Source organism: Sceloporus undulatus, chromosome 6 (genome assembly GCF_019175285.1).
Source record: "Sceloporus undulatus isolate JIND9_A2432 ecotype Alabama chromosome 6, SceUnd_v1.1, whole genome shotgun sequence".
Taxonomy (NCBI): domain Eukaryota; kingdom Metazoa; phylum Chordata; class Lepidosauria; order Squamata; family Phrynosomatidae; genus Sceloporus; species Sceloporus undulatus.
In genome coordinates this window covers 106333941-106351375 of record NC_056527.1, presented here as the reverse complement: position 1 = coordinate 106351375, position 17435 = coordinate 106333941, and the positions used below count along the sequence as shown (strand labels likewise).

General features: G+C 41.3%; 1 protein-coding gene across 8 annotated transcripts in view; it reads left to right on the top strand.

Moving 5' to 3' along the window:
* Window positions 1-3824: 3824 nt before the first annotated feature.
* The window catches only part of ODAD1 (outer dynein arm docking complex subunit 1), a 34835-nt gene continuing 21224 nt past the window's right edge, over window positions 3825-17435 (top strand). The window contains exons 1-5 of one of the 8 annotated variants that reach the window (XM_042477401.1): window positions 3825-3900; window positions 8073-8254; window positions 9539-9621; window positions 13592-13691; window positions 16625-16814. In XM_042477401.1, the coding sequence (XP_042333335.1) occupies window positions 9555-9621; window positions 13592-13691; window positions 16625-16814 (357 nt within the window). In that variant the 5' untranslated portion in view covers window positions 3825-3900; window positions 8073-8254; window positions 9539-9554. Of the gene's footprint in view, window positions 3901-3938; window positions 3987-5331; window positions 5633-6240; window positions 6518-6836; window positions 6859-8072; window positions 8255-8281; window positions 8301-9538; window positions 9622-13591; window positions 13692-16624; window positions 16815-17435 lie in introns of those variants that run through there. The other 7 variants (XM_042477397.1, XM_042477396.1, XM_042477395.1 and 4 more) reach the window with 7 other exon arrangements.

Genomic DNA, 17435 nt, shown 5'->3' with positions numbered 1-17435 from the left:
GAACTAGAGCGTAGTAGCTGTTTAAGAATAATTAACAAAAGTGTGATCGTGTCTATGATTTTGTGGGATGGAATTGGATAAGTAGTGTGCGGAATTAAAAGACTGGCAAGAGAACAAACAGAAAAGGGAGTGGTTGGATTAAGTGGCTTTTCAATAAAAAATATTTATGTCTCCCAAAATAAAGAAAAGCTTGGGGGCAACAATGGAAATAACATCTCAAGTTTAAAAATAGTCTCAGTCAAATTCTCATCATTTAAACAAGTCACACAATAAAGTGGTAAAATCCTGTGGTCATACAGAGATGTCAAACACTCCAGGCCATAAGTAGGTGATATTTGTGAATTGCTTTGAGTTTCTTTCTGGGAGAAAAGTGGCATAAAAACAAAACAAAATAAAAAATAATATTTTTAATATTCCCCTGCAGCAGCCAAATACTGTGCCTCCCTGCAAGTAAAAAGTAGCACATCAAGGACAAATGTTCTAGGGATCAGTACCATTTTTGTGCCCTTTGGTAACAACTATATCTTTCTTTCCTGGAAACGCTCCATGGACCTGCAGCTAGTGGCTCACAGACTGGCACCGGTCCAGGGAGCATCACTTGGAGTAGCACTGCTCTAAACAATTCTGTGATATATCCAATTATATGCATAGTCTGTGGCTGCCGCCGTCCTAAATTCAGCTGACGCAGGTCACAGGAGGATGGGCAGAAACGGTGAAAAGCTCCTTCCTTAGAAAGCTCTGCAGCTGTTACCACCTCCTTGCTCTCAAAGATGACATATGTTTTCTCCGCTTTAATAATTTGTCTTTTTTTAATTGTGGAAATTAGAAGCTAAATTTTAGCCACCATTGTCTTTTCCCGTCATGAAGGCTACAAACATACATAAATTGCAAAAATGGAATCCAGCTTTCCCTCTGGCTTAGATCAGGAGAACTATGGTCCAAAATACACTGCAAAAATAATCCAGTTCGAGGCTGCTTTAACTGTCCTGGATCAGGGTTAGGGAATGCTGTGAATTGTAGTTTATTGTGGCATCAGAGCTCTCTGTCAGAGAAGGCTCAATGTCTCACAAAACTACAATTACCATAATTCCTTAGCATTGAGCCAGGGCAGTTAAAGCAGTCTCAAACTGGATTATTTCTGCCATGTGTTTTGGACCTATGTTATTTATGAGATATAACCTGCCATACAATATAGCCTCAAGGCAGCTTGCAATGACAATATACAATAAAAACCATATTATAGTGAATGCATGTAATATATGAGTGGAAAGGAATGGGACAGTTGTATGATATTTTTGTTGTTTGAACAGAATATCCAAGAACCTAATCATTTCTTCTTTCTTTTTCTAAAATATTTTTATTAAGTTTTAAAATGTAAATAATACACTCAATTGCACATTAAATCATAAAAACACTCAAATACTTATAAAATTAGAAGCCTATACAAACTAACAAAATCGTTTTCCTGATGCAAATGTATGGAGGCTTCCTGAGAAATTCAGTGCTCTCTGCCTAATAAAAGGGCTTGTAGCCTCCCAAAAGGATGGAGACAAGCCGGATCTCAGAGAGTACCTTTTTGCCTTCCTAATCATGGTTTGAGCATTGGACTAGGACACTGGGGAACCAGGGTTTGTATCCCAGGTTGGTCATGTAAACCCACTGGGTGACCTTGGGCAAGTTACATTCTCTCAACCTCAGAGGATGGCAATGGCAAATGAAGAAACTTGCCCAAAGAGCCTTATATTGTTGTTAGCTGCCTTCAAGTTGGCTTAGACTCATGGTGACCCTATAAATGAGACATCTCCATGTCTCCCTATTCTCAGTCTCTCTACTCAGGTGCTACAGGTTGAGGCTCATGACCTCCCGGATTGAGTCCATCCATCTGACGTGTGGCCTGCCTTTCTTTCTTCCTTCCTTCTACCTTTCCAAGCATCATTGTCTTTTCTAATGAATCATGCCTTGTCATGATGTGGCCAAAGTACGACAGCCTCAGTTTTATCATCTTGGCTTCCAGGAAGATTTCAGGCTTGATCTGTCCAAGGACCCATTTGTTTGTCTTTTTGGCTGCCCATAGTATCCTTAGCATTGTTCTCCAGCACCACATCTCAAATGAGTTATCTTTCTTCACATCTGCTTGGTTTGCCTTCAGGTTGCTGTAAATTGGAAACACAACAACAGAATAGATTTCAAATATTATTTCTCGATTTTAGGAATATCTCCCAGCATCTACGTCATGACCAGAAGAAAGACAAGCATCTTCCTTCTGGCCTCAAATGCCCCTCCACCATTTGAATTGAGAACCACCATCTTGACAAAATACAAACCTGTGGCTAACATCATTTCCCCCCATCTTGTATGATTTTAAACACCTTTGCCTGATGAAAAAGCCAGTGGAGCTTTGAAAGCTTGCAACATGTGTTTTTTTATGCATTTTTGGTTGACCCCATAAAGGTATCATTATTTGGTGGATTGCAGATGTTATTGTACTTAAGAAAACAACACTAAACTAAATTAAATTCCTTCTTTCAAGGGTCCACTCAAAATGCTTGGGTGGGTGGAAAGATGAGGACAAACGATGGTTTTATGTTAATAGCAAGTCAATGTGAGGTGAAGGCTGGTGAAGGATGGGTGATTAAATGTAGAACTGGATTAGTGTGAAATGTGGAATGAATGATACGAAGACAGAAGAATGGTAGAAGGAAACTCTGTGGAAAGATGAAGAAAGAAATGCAGTCACCCCTCCGTTTTTGTGGACTGGAGTCTGCGTCCCTCAGACTCAAGGGAAAATGGAGGGCAACACAAGGAGGCACCTGCCCAAGATGCATGCGCAGTGGCGCACACAGGAGCATATTGCCATTGGAGTCTATAGGGACTCCAATATTGGCAATTTTCCATTTTCATGGGGGGGGGTCTCTCCATATTTGCTGGGATTCAGGGCACAGGACCCCCATGAATGTAGAAAACCCACAAATAACAAAAACACTCTTAGGTAAAGAGAGGACACCTCTCTAGGAATCTCTAGGTCTTCCAGTGTAACTCTGTGGTCAACATCTGCCCAGACATTGACCATAGAGCTGCGCTGGAGGAGCTACAAATGCCTAGTGGAGTGTTCTCTCTAGGAATCTCTAGGTCCTTCAGTGCGACTTTTTGGTTGGAAGTTGACCATAGAGTTTCACTGGAGGACCTAGATAGTCCTAGAGGGGACATATTAAGAAAATAGGTGATTAATCAAATCCGCAAAAGTCGAAGCCGCAACTGCGGAGGGATGAGCGTAAACACAGAAGCAGAACTCTTTCCAGATCAAGAAAGAGGAAAACAATGTGTGAATGCTTGAACAGGTGCTGTTTTTTAATGTTAATGTAAAAAATTGAAATAATAACAACAATAATAAGAGAGACTGCCTGGGTGGGTGAGAAACTGCTTCAACTGTTTTATTTATTTGTTTAGTATGCCGCCTTTCTCCCAGAAGGGACTCGAGGCGCCTCACAGATTAAAATAATATATTTTAAAAAAACACATTATAATTATAACATTATAATGTTATAATTTTTTAAACACAAAAACCAGTTAAAAGGCCTCCAAAAACAGTAAAGAATAAGGCTTCCCCTTCTCCACAGGCTTCTCTTTTGCAGCCAGGCCCCATTATTTTCTCCCTGGCAACAGTCTCCATGGCAACCAGCAGCAGAGAGACAAACGGAGGGAGGGAGGGAGGAAGCTTTGCGCGAGTGTTTGGTTGCGGAGGGGGCAGTGATGGAACGTTGCCGTGGCAACCCTCTTGCGTCTTCGACGTCGCTCCGCCCCTCCCTCCTGGCGGCGCGCATGGAAGCAGAACAAGAGGGAGGGGGAAGGAAGGAACCGTTAGGTCCGCACATGCGCAGTGGGGAGACAGGCCTCTCTAAGGTAAAGGGGAGGGCTTATTGGAAGGGGTGTGGCTTAGGGGCTCCTCAGTGTTGGGAGAGGGATGCTTAATGGGAGGGAGCAGCAAGGTAGGTCCTTATAGGGCAGTTGACAGGGTTTGGGAGCCGCTCTTGTAACCCTCTGACTTCAGGGTGGCCTTCCAGGACCTGGGAGGCTGACATGTTGGATTTGGTACCAGTGATAGGGCCCCATAAATGTTTGCATGGGCCTTTCTGGGGCAAGAGTTTAGGACAGTGGTCCCCCCAACTGTGCCCTTTAAGAGATTTTGGACTTCAACTCCCAGAAGCCTCAGCCATGTTGGGCCAATAGTCTGGGATTCTGGGAGCTAAAGTCCAAATTATCTTACAGGGCACAGTTTGGGGACCACTGACCTAAACTCTTGCCCCACAAAGGCCCATGCAAACATGTAACTATGGGGCTTAGCCCTCTCCCTGTCACTGATATCAAATGGTTTGGGGACCACTGGTTTAGGTTTGAGTAGCAAGGTTGTCAAGGGCTTTGGTGAGGTGAGGCTTAGAGCAGGTTTAGGCTCCGATGATAAAGCTGAGGTTAGATTTTTGTGGGTTTTTCCAGGCTATGTGGCCATGTTCTAGAAGAGTTTATTCCTGATGTTTTGCCAGCATCTGTGGCTGGCGTCTTCAGATAGCGAAACGTCAAGAATAACAGTTCTACATAGTGAAATGTCAGGAATAAACTCTTTTAGAACATGGCCATATAGCCCCCCCCCCCCCAAAACCAAAAAAAATCTATGGATGCTGGCCATGAACTTTATTATTATTATTATTATGAAAGCTTTTGACCTCACAAAGTCGAGGTTGTCGTACTTTGGTCACGCCATGAGAAGGAATGACTCACTGGGGAAAACCATAGCGCTAGGAAAGGTGGAGGGATGTAGACTCATGGAATTATAAAATTGTAGCATCCTAGAGTTGGAAGAGACCCCAAGGGCCATCCAGTCCAACCGCTTGCCATGCAGGAACTCTCAATCAAAGCATCCCCTACAGATGGCCATCAAGCCTCTGTTTAAAGACCTCCAAAGAAGGAGACTCCATCACCCTCTGAGGGAGTGTGTCCCACTGTCAAACAGCTCTTACTGCCAGGAAAGAGGAATACTACATACTAGATGGATGGACTCTATTAAGGAGCTCATGGGCATGAATTTACAGGACCTAAGCAGAGTAATGGAAGATAGGGAGTTTTGAAAATGTCTCATCCACAGGTTCGCCATGAGCCGTGATCAATTTGAAGGCGTTTAATACCAACAACAAAGACTCAGAAGAAGGAGAAGTGAAGATAGGAGGAAGGAACATCAATAATCTAAGAGACTGATTCCCAAATTTTGACCCTTCAGATGTTTTGGACCTCAGCTCCTACAGTTCCTTACTATTGGCCAAGCTGACTTGGGCTTCTGGGATTTGAAGTCCAAAACATCTGGAGGACCAAAGTTTGAGAACTACTGAGCTAAGATAGGTGGATGACACCATACTACTAGAATCATGGACTTTGAACAATTACTTGGAAAACATCATGGACTTGGAACAATTGGTAAGGAAGATCAAAGAAGAAAGTGCAAAGGCAAGCATGCTGCTGAACACAAAGAAAGCAAAAATAATGGCCATGGAGGACCTATATAAATTCAACCAAGACAAGGAGGACATTGATATAGTTAAAGATTTCCCGTACCTTTGTTCAGAATGGAGACTGCAGTCAAGAAGTAAGAAGAATAGGAAAGGGGAGGATGGCTATGAAAGAATTAGACAAAATTCTAAAGTGTAAAGCCACACAACTGAGCACTGAGTTAGACCTGTCCATTCCATTGTATTCCCCATCACCATGTATGGATGTGAGAGCTGGACAGTGAAGAAAGTGGATAGGAAGAAAATAAACTAATCTGAGATACGGTACAGGAGAAGAGTTCTGTCAATACTGTGGGCAGCCAAAAAGACAAACAAATGGGGCCTAGACCAGATCAAGCCTGAAATCTACCTGGAAACTAAGGCCTGTTACAGACTGCCAAAATAAAGCTGCTTCGGGTCTCTTTGGAGGTATGCTGTTTAAATGATGCATGCATCCTAAGAATCCGGAAGCTGCACCAAAGCTGCACTCCAGTGTATAGGAATGGAGTGTGGCTTTGGCGTGACCTCCGGACTCTTAGGACCCATGCATCATTTAAACAGCATACCTCCAAAGAGACCCGAAGCAGCTTTATTTTGGCAGTCTGTAACAGGCCTAAGATGATCAAATTGAGGTTGTTGTACTTTAGCCACATCATGAGAAGGCATGACTCATTGGAAAAATGCTAGGAAAGGCGGGTGGAAGTAGAAAGAGAGGAAGACCACATGCTAGATGGATAGACTCAATTAGGAAGGTCATGTGTATGAATTTAGAGGGCCTAAGCAGAACAATGGAGGATATGGGTGTTTAAAGATGTCTCATCCACAGGGTCGCCATGAGTTGGAAATGATTTGAAGGCACAACAACAACAGCAGCAACAACAACAACAGGGATTGCAGTGAGACTGAGCACCACAATGACATGTTTGCATGAGGCTTTAGCAGAGATTGATGGGCAGGAGTTTAGGTGACCTTCTCAGGCCTTGGTATGAATAGCAAAATCATTTGACTATATAGGACTTTGGTGAGGTCAAGCTTTGGTGTGTGTATGTCACCTGTCAGAAAAGAATGAACTGTTGTAATGGTTTCAGCATTGGTCTAGGACTGTGGCAGACCAGAGTTCAAATACCTCCTGAGCTATGGAAATCCACTTGGTGACACTGGGGCAAGTCACACTCTTTTAGTCTTAGAGAACAGCATTGGCATCCCCTCTCTGAACAAATCTTCTGAAGGAAACCCTTTGATAGGTTCACCTTAGGATCACCATAAGTTGAAACTGCAGAAAGACACACAAACAACACCTTTCAGAGCTTTGGGGAAAGTCTTGGTAAATCATATAAAGATGCTTAATATTGCTGAATATAATGTAGCATCAAAGAAGCTTAATGTTATCTTTTAGGAGTTGGCAGAGATTGTTATGACTTCAACTTGATTGGTTCCTGGAATTTTATTTCCTTATTCTTAATAATGCAGCATGCTGGGACAAGTATTTGTGAGCAGACAGGAACTTGGGGATCAAGTGAATATTCACTTAGTGCATGCCAGATGGGGTTGCCATGTTACTTGCCTTGTGCTTTTAAGAAACACTTTTGGACAACAAGTGACATAAAAGGAAAAATGCTAAACTTGTACTTTGTTAGGCTGTTGTTAAGGGGATATGAAATGTTTATATAGAATATAAGAGCAATTTGGTTCTTGGATATTATTGTTTGTACTAGGCAGAGAATACAGGAAGAGTAATCAGAAATAAGCGATCAATATTGCATGGGGTAAAGTCATTGGCAGCAGAAGAGAGGTTAGCTGACAACAAGATGGTCGGGAAAAGACTGTTAAGGAAGCAGCAGTATCTGCTGTAGCATAAAGACCAGCATAGGGAAAGAAACCAGAGTCAGAAGGCAGTCCATGAAGTGACTTTGAGAAAACACATCAACAAATAAGGTTTACAATAGCTTCAAGTATTTTTCTAAATGGGGGATGTCACTTCAACTTGAGAAAAATCTGGGGAAAGGTGCTCTTTCAGTTATAAGAGTAGGTCTCCCCAAAGAACCCTGATACAGCCTGAAAGTTGTTAGTTATTATATGTAGGGATGGAGAGAGAGAGATAGCAGAGCCAAGAGAGGGATAGAAAGTACCATTTCCACGCTCATTTTATTTAAAAGTACTGAATTTCCTGCCCTGTCTCCTTGTGTCTTAAATTTAGGTTGTAAGTCTGAGAGCATGGATTGTCATACTCCTTTTCTTGTAAGCTGTACTGGGAGCCTTTTTGACTAAAGGACAGGTTCTTGTTTAAAACGAATGCCACAATTAGTGAGCCAGGAGCTCATAGGCAGGTTTTCTGATTATTCTGTCTTTCATGGGAAATGTGTAAATTCCAGTATTATCCAGCTTTAAGGTATTAGGCCATATTGTTCTCCCATTAGAATTTTGGTCTACTCTACTATCCTGCCTTCCAGATCCAGGAATCCTTCTACTTCTCCATTTGCTTGTGTATAACCTGTGCTCTTTTTTTCTGTCCTTCCCTCCCTCTCCTTCTTTCATCAGGATTGGTGGAGAGTTGATGGATTTCTTGGAGATGGTTGCTAACAACTGAGTTGACAAAGGCAAAGGCTGATGTTGGCAGGAGAGACCAAGAAACAGCTTGCACCAGGGCATACCAAAGACAGACTGCCTAAATAAAACATTAATTGCCAATCTGTCATAGAGTTTCTCCAGTAGAGAGCAAGGTACTTGTTAACTGCTGTGGGAGTGGGTGTTGGTCATTTAATTCAGGTTGCAGTTCCTGAGAAAGCTGAACTTCTGATATATTTGCATAAAAGGGTTTCAGATATGGGTTCAAAGGCATGAGGTTTTTGTGGAAGTCTTGGGTGGTGTTTAGGTTTCTGTGGGAAAGGTATGGAGAATATATTAGGAGTGAAATTGGGTTCAAGTCTGGAAAGATTTAGGAAATGTTTGGGAAATCTGGAAAGATTAAGGAAATGCATTACTGCTTGATTGGGGGGGAAATAATCTTTTTCAGTTATTCAGAGCTTTGTAATAGGGGCACAGATTTTAGAGGAAGAATGGGATACAGTCAGTAGTTTTTAAGAACGTATATATTTATTTATTGGGCACTAAGCTTTTTTTTGGAGAGAGGGGCAGGTGGAAGGATAGTATTGTAGAACCAAAAGTGAAATGCTGAAAATATAGGAGAAACTACTTTTCAGATTAAATTTTGACATTTCAAATGACATGAAGCCTGGCTTTTCAGCCATACAGGCAACTCTGATTGTCTAAGAAATTGACAGCTATGCGTGTGGTTCTTCAATTAATCAAATGAAGCTGCAAGGAGAAGGTGGGCCATATTAGGCTTGTACGTTGTGCCTTGCTGTTGTGAGCAGAGCACTTAGAGTAATGATCAATTTTCTTTCAGTGGAATGTATCCACATTTGGAGAAAGCATTTAACATTTGGTAATGTTTGACTATTGCAAAATAAATAATTAAATAAATATTTTATAATGTGTGATGGGGATAGTGTTGTCTTCCAGATGTTGGATTACAGATACCATCAGTATAGCTACCAGTGAGGAATGCTGGGATATTCTGTCTATTAGAATCTGAAAGGTCACAGATTCTCCATAAGGGATGTCAGCATATCAGAGAAAATCTTGAGGTTGTCTTTTATTGTGTTCTAAGCTTTTTTATTTTCTGGTTTTAAATCTCTTTTTGTCAAGGACCTACATTATGACATGAAAATAAGGAGTTTAGTGTATAGGCTTCTTCTACTCTCTCCTTGTCCTTTCATCCTGACAACAACCTTGTGAGGTGGTTAGACTAAAAGATAGTGATTGGCGTAAGGTTCCACTGCGAAATGTCATGATGACCACGTTTAGTCTGAAGCTAGGTCCTCCTAATTGTCCCAGTGTTCTATCCACTATAACAAACTGACTGTCCTGAAGCAGTTATTTTCAGAAAGTGACTCATAGAGTCTCACCTTTTCTCTGTCTCTCACTTCTCTTTTTTGTCTTAGCAGGAGGAAAGAGAAGATGCCATTCTTCAAGTCTGCCTCAACCGTCCGATCTGATAGCAGCGACCTGGATCTGGAAGGTCTTGGTAATTTCCTAGGGAAGGAAGAAGGATATTGCTGTTGGGAGGTTTCAGTAACCAGAACCATATTTTGAATAAATACTGGCTTGGGAACCTTGTAATATTAGAGACCCTGGATGGAATTTCTTTTGTGATCCTATATTTAAATGATGGGATATTCTCTCTTCTGTCAGAATGGGAACAGGAAAGGTCGTTCTCACTTTTAATTAGTCTATATTAAGTTTGAAAAAGAGAAATTCCTCACCCAAACCCTGGTAGTACCCAATTGATGCAGTCTAGTCTACTCCAACTTTGTCTTTTGTAGTTCTTTCAATTGCAACCCCAGCCAGCATAAACTAAAATTCACAGGTAGGGAGAGTTGTAGTCCCAAACACTTGAAGGACACCAGATTGAGGAAAACTGATCTAGCCTGCTATCCTGTTTCCATCTGTACTTCCATGTGGCCTTGGAAGCTCATAGACTTAGAAGATGATGCCCTGTATTTGGTCTCTTATAACTAATACTCAGAAATCTGAATTGCTTTTTTTGTCCAAATATTTTATTGGTTATTTCACATCTAGTATATATCTACTAAAATAACCAAAACTGTTCAGAAGCAATTCAGATTTCTAGTGTTTTCTGATATACTAGAAATCTGAATTACTCCTGAACATTTTTGGCTGTTGTAGTGAATGTCACAGTTTGGTGAGGGTCTGTTGTAATTTTGCTGATACACTGTGATAGCTTTTCCTCTGAGTTGGAATCCAAAATTCAAGTTTATACATCTCACAATATGTCAGGTTCTGCTCCTTTCGTCTAGCTTTGGAAATGCCTCCTTCCCAAATTTGAGGAAATAGGAGCAGGGTATTTATGTTGTTTCAAGGAGCAGCAGCATTTTAAAAAAGTAGTGTTGGTGAAGGCTTCCCAGAATTGCTGCATATTTTTGTGCATTATCATTACATGGATATTCCACTGAGAGTAGAGCAAAAAAAAAAAAAAAAAAGTTGTGGTTATAGAACATCTGTGTACTTCTCTTCCTGAATTTACTATAAAATTCTTTTGCCATTGGCTAGTAAAATCTGCTATAGAGCATGACAGTTTCTTAGAGGCACTCGAAAGGAGGTGTAAACTGTGGTCTTGTTGAAAAAAATGCTAGGGTTCTGTCATGAAAAACCATGCAGCCAGTAACAAGAGAAATTCTACCAGTAGAAGTTGTACTGGTACTTCATTTTTATGGTGCATTGTATATAATTAAAACAGACTTGCAGTGCATTTTGTGGATGGAAAATGGTGGTAGCAGACCATACTGCACAAATTGGGTGGAGTACAAAATAGAAGAAGAGGATCTTTGCTCCTTTGACTCAAATGGTATCCAGCTCCTTCTTTGTTTGCCAAGAAAGGATTAGAGAATATTTTGTCAAGTCAGGCTAGAAGGTTGCCATGGGAAGGAACAGAAAGACAAGAAACAAGACCTTTGTATTCAAGGAACAGGGCCAGAAAGATAGAACACGGGTGTCATGGCTATTTTTCCACATGCTTTGGTGGGCTTTTATGAGTGAACCAGGCATTTTTGGTGAGTATTGGCATTGAATATTCAGCAGAGACTAAATTTACATTGCTGAGGTACAAATTGTCCAAATCCTGGCTAGCATATGGGGAACACATGTGGTATGAGTCAGTGGCTGAATGAAGATCCGGGGAGTGAGTCATTCACTCTACTTTTAGTGAGCAAATGTGGTATACAAGGAACCAAATGAAAGTTTCCTTGTCACTAAGGATGGGCACCTGTAAGGCAAAGATGGGAGCAGGGTTCATCCAGGCAAGAGCTCTGTGACTGTACCTCTCACTTTGGCTCTGCCATTAACGTCGTCACAGAGAAGCATTAACATGCATATTTTACTTTCAGGATTTCAGCAGCAATGCATTTCCGATATCACTGTATTTGCACAATTACGTATGATAATCATTCGCTTTATTTTTGGGATGCTTTAAATGCACTTTAATCTGTCTTTAATGTTGAAATTAGCCCCAGTGTGTTAAACTCCATAGTCTCGTGATACGTCCAGAGTACAACAGCCTCAGTTTAGTTATTTTGGCTTCTGTTGAGAGTTCAGACCTTCTTTGGAGATTTTAACAGGGCTCTTGGACCATATATTGGTCTTTTTGGCAATCAATGATATACCACATTTCAAACTGATTCTCAACTAAGTTATTTTGAGTAAATTGCGTGGTCCATTGAGTCACTTATTAGATGAATTTGTACCCTGCTTTATTTCCTGTGAATTTATGGTGGCATTCATTAATTCCCTTTTCCCTAATTTACTCACAAACAATCCTGTTTAGTAGGTTAGGTTGAGAGAGAATGAATGACTTGATCAAAGTGAGTTTCATGGATGATTGGAGGCATGAAATATAGAAAGAGATCGTCCAAGTCATACGCCAACACTATAACCAGTACAACACACTGGGCCCTTCCACTTTGAATGTGGGCAACCAAGCCTCATCTTTTTCTCCCACAGCCAGCCAGTGACAGTACATTAATTGGCTGGGAATAGCAAAAGTTAAATGATCGTACTGGAGCCATCCTTACTATTAGAGGATAGGAAGCCTATCTCAGGTAGCAGACTTGAGATGTTGTGACAGCAAATTCTTACTTGCTTAGTTAATTTTCATTATATTTTTACTGCTAGGAGTAGAGAAAGGTGTTTATGGGATTTTCTGTCTAAGGGGTGGAAATAACATAGGTGACTTCCAGTATGATGCACCTTGACTTTGGATCATAGGTCAGGAGTGGGAACATGGATGTGATTTGCTGCTCCAATTCAGACAGCAATATGTGTTGATATGGGTTAGCACCACAAACTTTGGGTTGCTGGGGTAGGAACACAAACTGTTTTTCCTGTTTATTACATCCCCCCCCCCCTTGATTTGTTTTGGTGTTAAGCCCCAAATAGCAGTTTAGACATCAAATCAGAAAAATAAATCTACAAAATAATGAAACCTCCATTGTTTGGCCAAAATGCAAAAACACATCATGCAGACTTTTGAAGTTCCACTGGCTTCTTCATCAGGCAAAATATATTTTAAAACATACAGAAGGGGGGGGTGGGATGATGGTGTTGGAGTCACAGGCCAGCATTTTATATCAGATGTTGTCTCTGTTGTAGTTCAGTTTATTTAGAGGGATCTTAGTGCAGGAAGAGGCTACTCCCCTCCTGGGCAGGTGGGGACCCAGACAAAGGACAGTATAATTTAAACTCCTTTAGCAGATTTTGGATTATTTTGCCGTATGGCCAGCACAGCTATCTCTGAATATGTTTCCTCAGAAACTGAATCTGAGCCAAATAAGCTTTTCATTTGCCTATGCAGAGATAATGGGCAATTGTAGGTTAAAGAAAGCCAGATGTTTTTTCTTCTTCTTTACATGGCTACTTTGGGAAGCAGGTTTTGCAGGATTTCAATTTTGTATACTGTTATTGCAAAATCCTGCAAAACCAGTTTGATCTGTAGTGACCATGGGAAAAAAGAAAAGTTTGTTCACATGCCATGGGAAGTAAAGCCTCTCCCAAATCTCTTTTGGTTCTCTTAAAACCAATTGTCTCTTTCCTAAGAATTTTTTAAAAAGCTAATTGGAATTAATTATGTAACTAGAGTTCTACAGGTGGAATTAAGAAGATTTTTTTTTTGGGGGGGGGGGGGCTAAAAATAGCATTTAAATTCACTTGTTTCCTGGGTTGTTAGCCACACTCTGTCCAGATTCATAATTGCTGCTCCAGGCTTTTATACAGCTTGGAAAAATAACTTTTTTACACCATACAGTAGGTGGGGGCTTCTGAGAGTTGTATGTAACCCCTGGGTTTTTGGCAAGACTTCATGCACCATATTTTTGATAACTGAAAAAGATCCCAGCTAGAAGACCATCATTCTAAATCTTTCAACTCATCTTTCTTTTCTTTCTCTTTGTGCAACTCTTTACACTGGACTGGTGTCCTACCAGCGGAGGTTGAGTTGGCCAAACTTCAGCGCCAGTTCCGTCTCTTAGAGGGTGACCGTCATGCCTATAACGTGGAATCCCGTGAAATCATTCGCAGGCAAATGTATGCATTGGTCCAGCATCCTTCACTCACAAGAAAAGTGTCTTAAAGCCTACAAAGAACATGTTATTTTGTGCGGGGGAGGGGAGTTGTCCCCTTTTTACAGTGAAGTATTATTCTTTTTGTACTGTCCTCATTTTGATATTGGAGGTAGCCATAATTCTTAACAAAGCTGTAACTGCTTTCATAGCAGCTTTATATTTTATAATATTTATGCATATATTTATTTCTGCCTCAGTGTTGACTCTAGTCTAACAAGTTCTGGAAATTGTACACAGAAATGTAAAATAACTCAAGAATACATAAAGGATACCTGCCAGCTCGGTGTAGTGGTTTGAGCTTTGGACTATGACTCTGGAGACCAGGGTTCAAACCACCGCTCAGCCATGGAAACCCACTGAATAATCTTGGGCAACCCCCTTCTGAATGAATCTTGCCAAGAAAACCCTGTCATAGGGTCACCTTATGGTTGCCACAAATCAGAAATGAAGGCATATGGCAGCAACAGCAAACAGTGTAAAAAGACATACAATCAGAAATGTAAGTGTTTGAACTTAGTTTGAACCAGTCCAGTGTCCTAAACGGGGCTATCATATCACCTCTTAACCTTCTTTTCTCAAGGCTAAACATCCCCAGCTCCCTAAGTAGTTCCTCATAGGGCATGAAAGGTCTGGAAACCATGCCCTATGAGGAACGACTTAGGGAGCTGGGGATGTTTAGCCTGGAGAAGAGAAGGTTAAGAGGTGATATGATATTTAAATTTTTGAACAGATGTCATATTGATGAGGGAGCAAGCTTGTTTTCTGCTGCTCCAGAGACTAGGACCCAGAGCAATGGATGCAAGCTCCAGGAAAAGAGATTCCACCTCAACATCAGGAGGTACTTCCTGACAGTAAGGGCTGTTTGACAGTGGAACACACTCCCTTGGAGTGTAGTGGAGTCTCCTTCCTTGGAGGTCTTTAAGCCGAGGCTAGATGGCCTTCTGTCGGGGATGCTTTAATTTGTATTTCCTGCATGGCAGGGGGTTGGACTGGATGGTCCTTGTGGTCTCTTCCAACTCTATGATTCTATGATTCTGTGACTTTTTGAGCGACAGTAAAACGACCGATATTATTAATCAGGTCCAGTAGATGCTATCAAAACAGAGGCCTGTGAAAAACCCATTTCAACATAAGGTCCTTTTCAAGTTGATGTAAAAATAGCTTCTAATTCTAAGCTACATGTTTATGATTGTGTACTTTAATACAGTATAGGTACTATTTATATATTATAAGATCTTATATTTATAGTGTTGGTTACTGTTTGGAGACACTCCATTTATTTTTGAAGATAAGAATTTCCTAGGGCTACACCCTTCCCCAACTGCTGTGTTCTGCACATTTACCCCAGCAGAGGATTTGGGCAGCATTAGTAGCTCATATTTGGCAGGGAGAACCTAGAGGAGCTTTATGTAGACCACAGATTGCCCCGCCTCTTCTTAAGCCCAGAAATAGGATACATAACACCCTCTGATTTGTGGTAGAACTGGGAGGCATACCACCATTGAAAGTAGAGCTAAAATATAGCCACCATGACTAGTAGCCATTGATAGACATGCTCCTTGATCCCTCTTTCAAATCAGCTCCATATCATTTGGTGGAGGAACCCTGTTGTAGTCCAGTCCTCACCTCTCAGTTTTCATCACCATCATCTTTTCATGAAAGTCTCGTATGCATCCCACTGCAGAAGTGTCTTCTGTTTGTCTGTCTGGGCGCATTGGCAGTGTCTTGTGCCTGTTCTCTGGCTCCCATCTCTTGTTCTCAAACTTCCAGTTTTGGGAATATCTGGATATTGTACATCCTGTTGCAAGGGAATAAGTGTTAACAGAACAGTAGGAAAACTTTTATTCCCTCTTCCTTCTCTACTCCTTCTCCTTTATAGTATAGTATGTGCCTTCAGGCCATCTGTTGACATATGGCAACCCCATGAATTACAGAGTACTCAGAGGTGGTTTACCCTTGCCTTCTTCTGAATATAGCATACAGTATCTGATATTCTTTTGTTGAGGTCCCGTACAAGTACTAACCAGTCCTGACCCTTCTTGGTTTCCAAGATCAGATAGGATTTGGTTCCTTTAAGGTATTTAGGCATAGGTTTCCCCCATATACTGATGTAAATAGTGACATAACACAAGTACATATGGCAACTGATATTACCCCCGGCAACACACAGTAGACAATTGGTTTAGTTACAACAAACACTTGTGTGTGCCTATGTGATGCACTTCTTTTAACACAGGTAGCTACATGCTTCACCTCATAGTCTGCAACTCAGCAGTACATACATGTACAAGACTCATCTGCACATTGGCATGGCATCAGATTTGGCACCTATAATTCTGTGTGCCCAGCCCTATCCTATACTTTAATTCACTCAGAGGATCTCAGAGAATTGATTTCTGATGTCCTTTCTCTCCTCAAGACCACTTCACTTTTCTTGCCACCACTCAGATCCTTCAATCATAACTGGCAAAATTGTTTTCCCTTTGTGGGAAATCTAAAATTTGTTCTCTGCAACCCATTAGTTTCATCCTGTACAGACATAGCAATCATTCTAAGACTAGAAAGTAATGATCTCACCTCCTTTGTACAAAGTCCTCAATCTTGTTACAGTGAATTCAGTGCCAGTCTCTTTTGAATGTATGCTTGGCCCACATCCCACTCACCAATTTTTCCCCATCCAGTGTTTGTGAGATGTAGTTTAAACCTCAAATCCCCAGATTTCCAGTCATTCCTATAGCTGTGCCCACAAAGCTCCTCTGAGCTGGCGCTGCCACCCATCCCAACCAGACCTCACCACCACTGCTGCCATGATGTCCCCAAACCTGCCCACCCAGCTGCATCCCGCCGTGTTAAACTGCCACCCTTGACAACCTCTGAACCCCTTGTCTTGGCCAGGGCAGAAGTGAAGCGCCTGCGGAAGGAGAATGAAGACCTGCTATGCAGGCAAGCTGTGGCTGAGAGCCGCAGCAACCTGAAGCAGGAAAAAGCCAAAAGTGATACTCTCCGTTCCTTGTTGGGCCAGCGGGATGAGGTGGAGCAGCAAATAATGGAAGAGAAGAAGCAGATAGCCCTGCTTGATAAGGAGGTATGGTAGGATAAGAACCAAGATGCTGAGGGATTCTTAAAGTAAAGAGTGGGTCTAGTGCTTGGAGTAAGAAGGCCTGGTCCTCTACATGTTGTTGGAGGATAACTTCATCATCCTTGACCATGATTTGTGTTGCTAAAGCTGATGAAATTTGCAGTCCAAAAATATCTGAAGTTAACACATTCCTGATTGCTGATCTAGTGGCTTGAAGCTGGGAGCTTGGTCTTCTTATTTCTGTTAGATTATGTATTTATGTCCTGCCTTTCTCCCATTGTGAGACCCAAGGCATTTCACAATATAAAACAAAATACAGTAAAAATCATCCTAATAAAAAGTGAAAAACATTAAAAATAGCACTGATTTAAAATTGCTTAAAAGCAGTTAAAACATAGCACTGGGAATAAAAGAAAGACCCACCCCCAATTAAAAGACATCTCTGCTGTAACTTATTAATAACCAAATGCTTGCCTAAATAATAAAAACTGTTTGCCTAGCAATGGAAAGAAACCAGGAAGACAGCTAAGCTAAATTCCTGCAGTAGTTCCACAGCCTGGTAGCAGCCACCAAAAGGGCCCTCTCCCATGTCCTCACGAAACTTACTTGTGATAGTGGTGAGTCTGA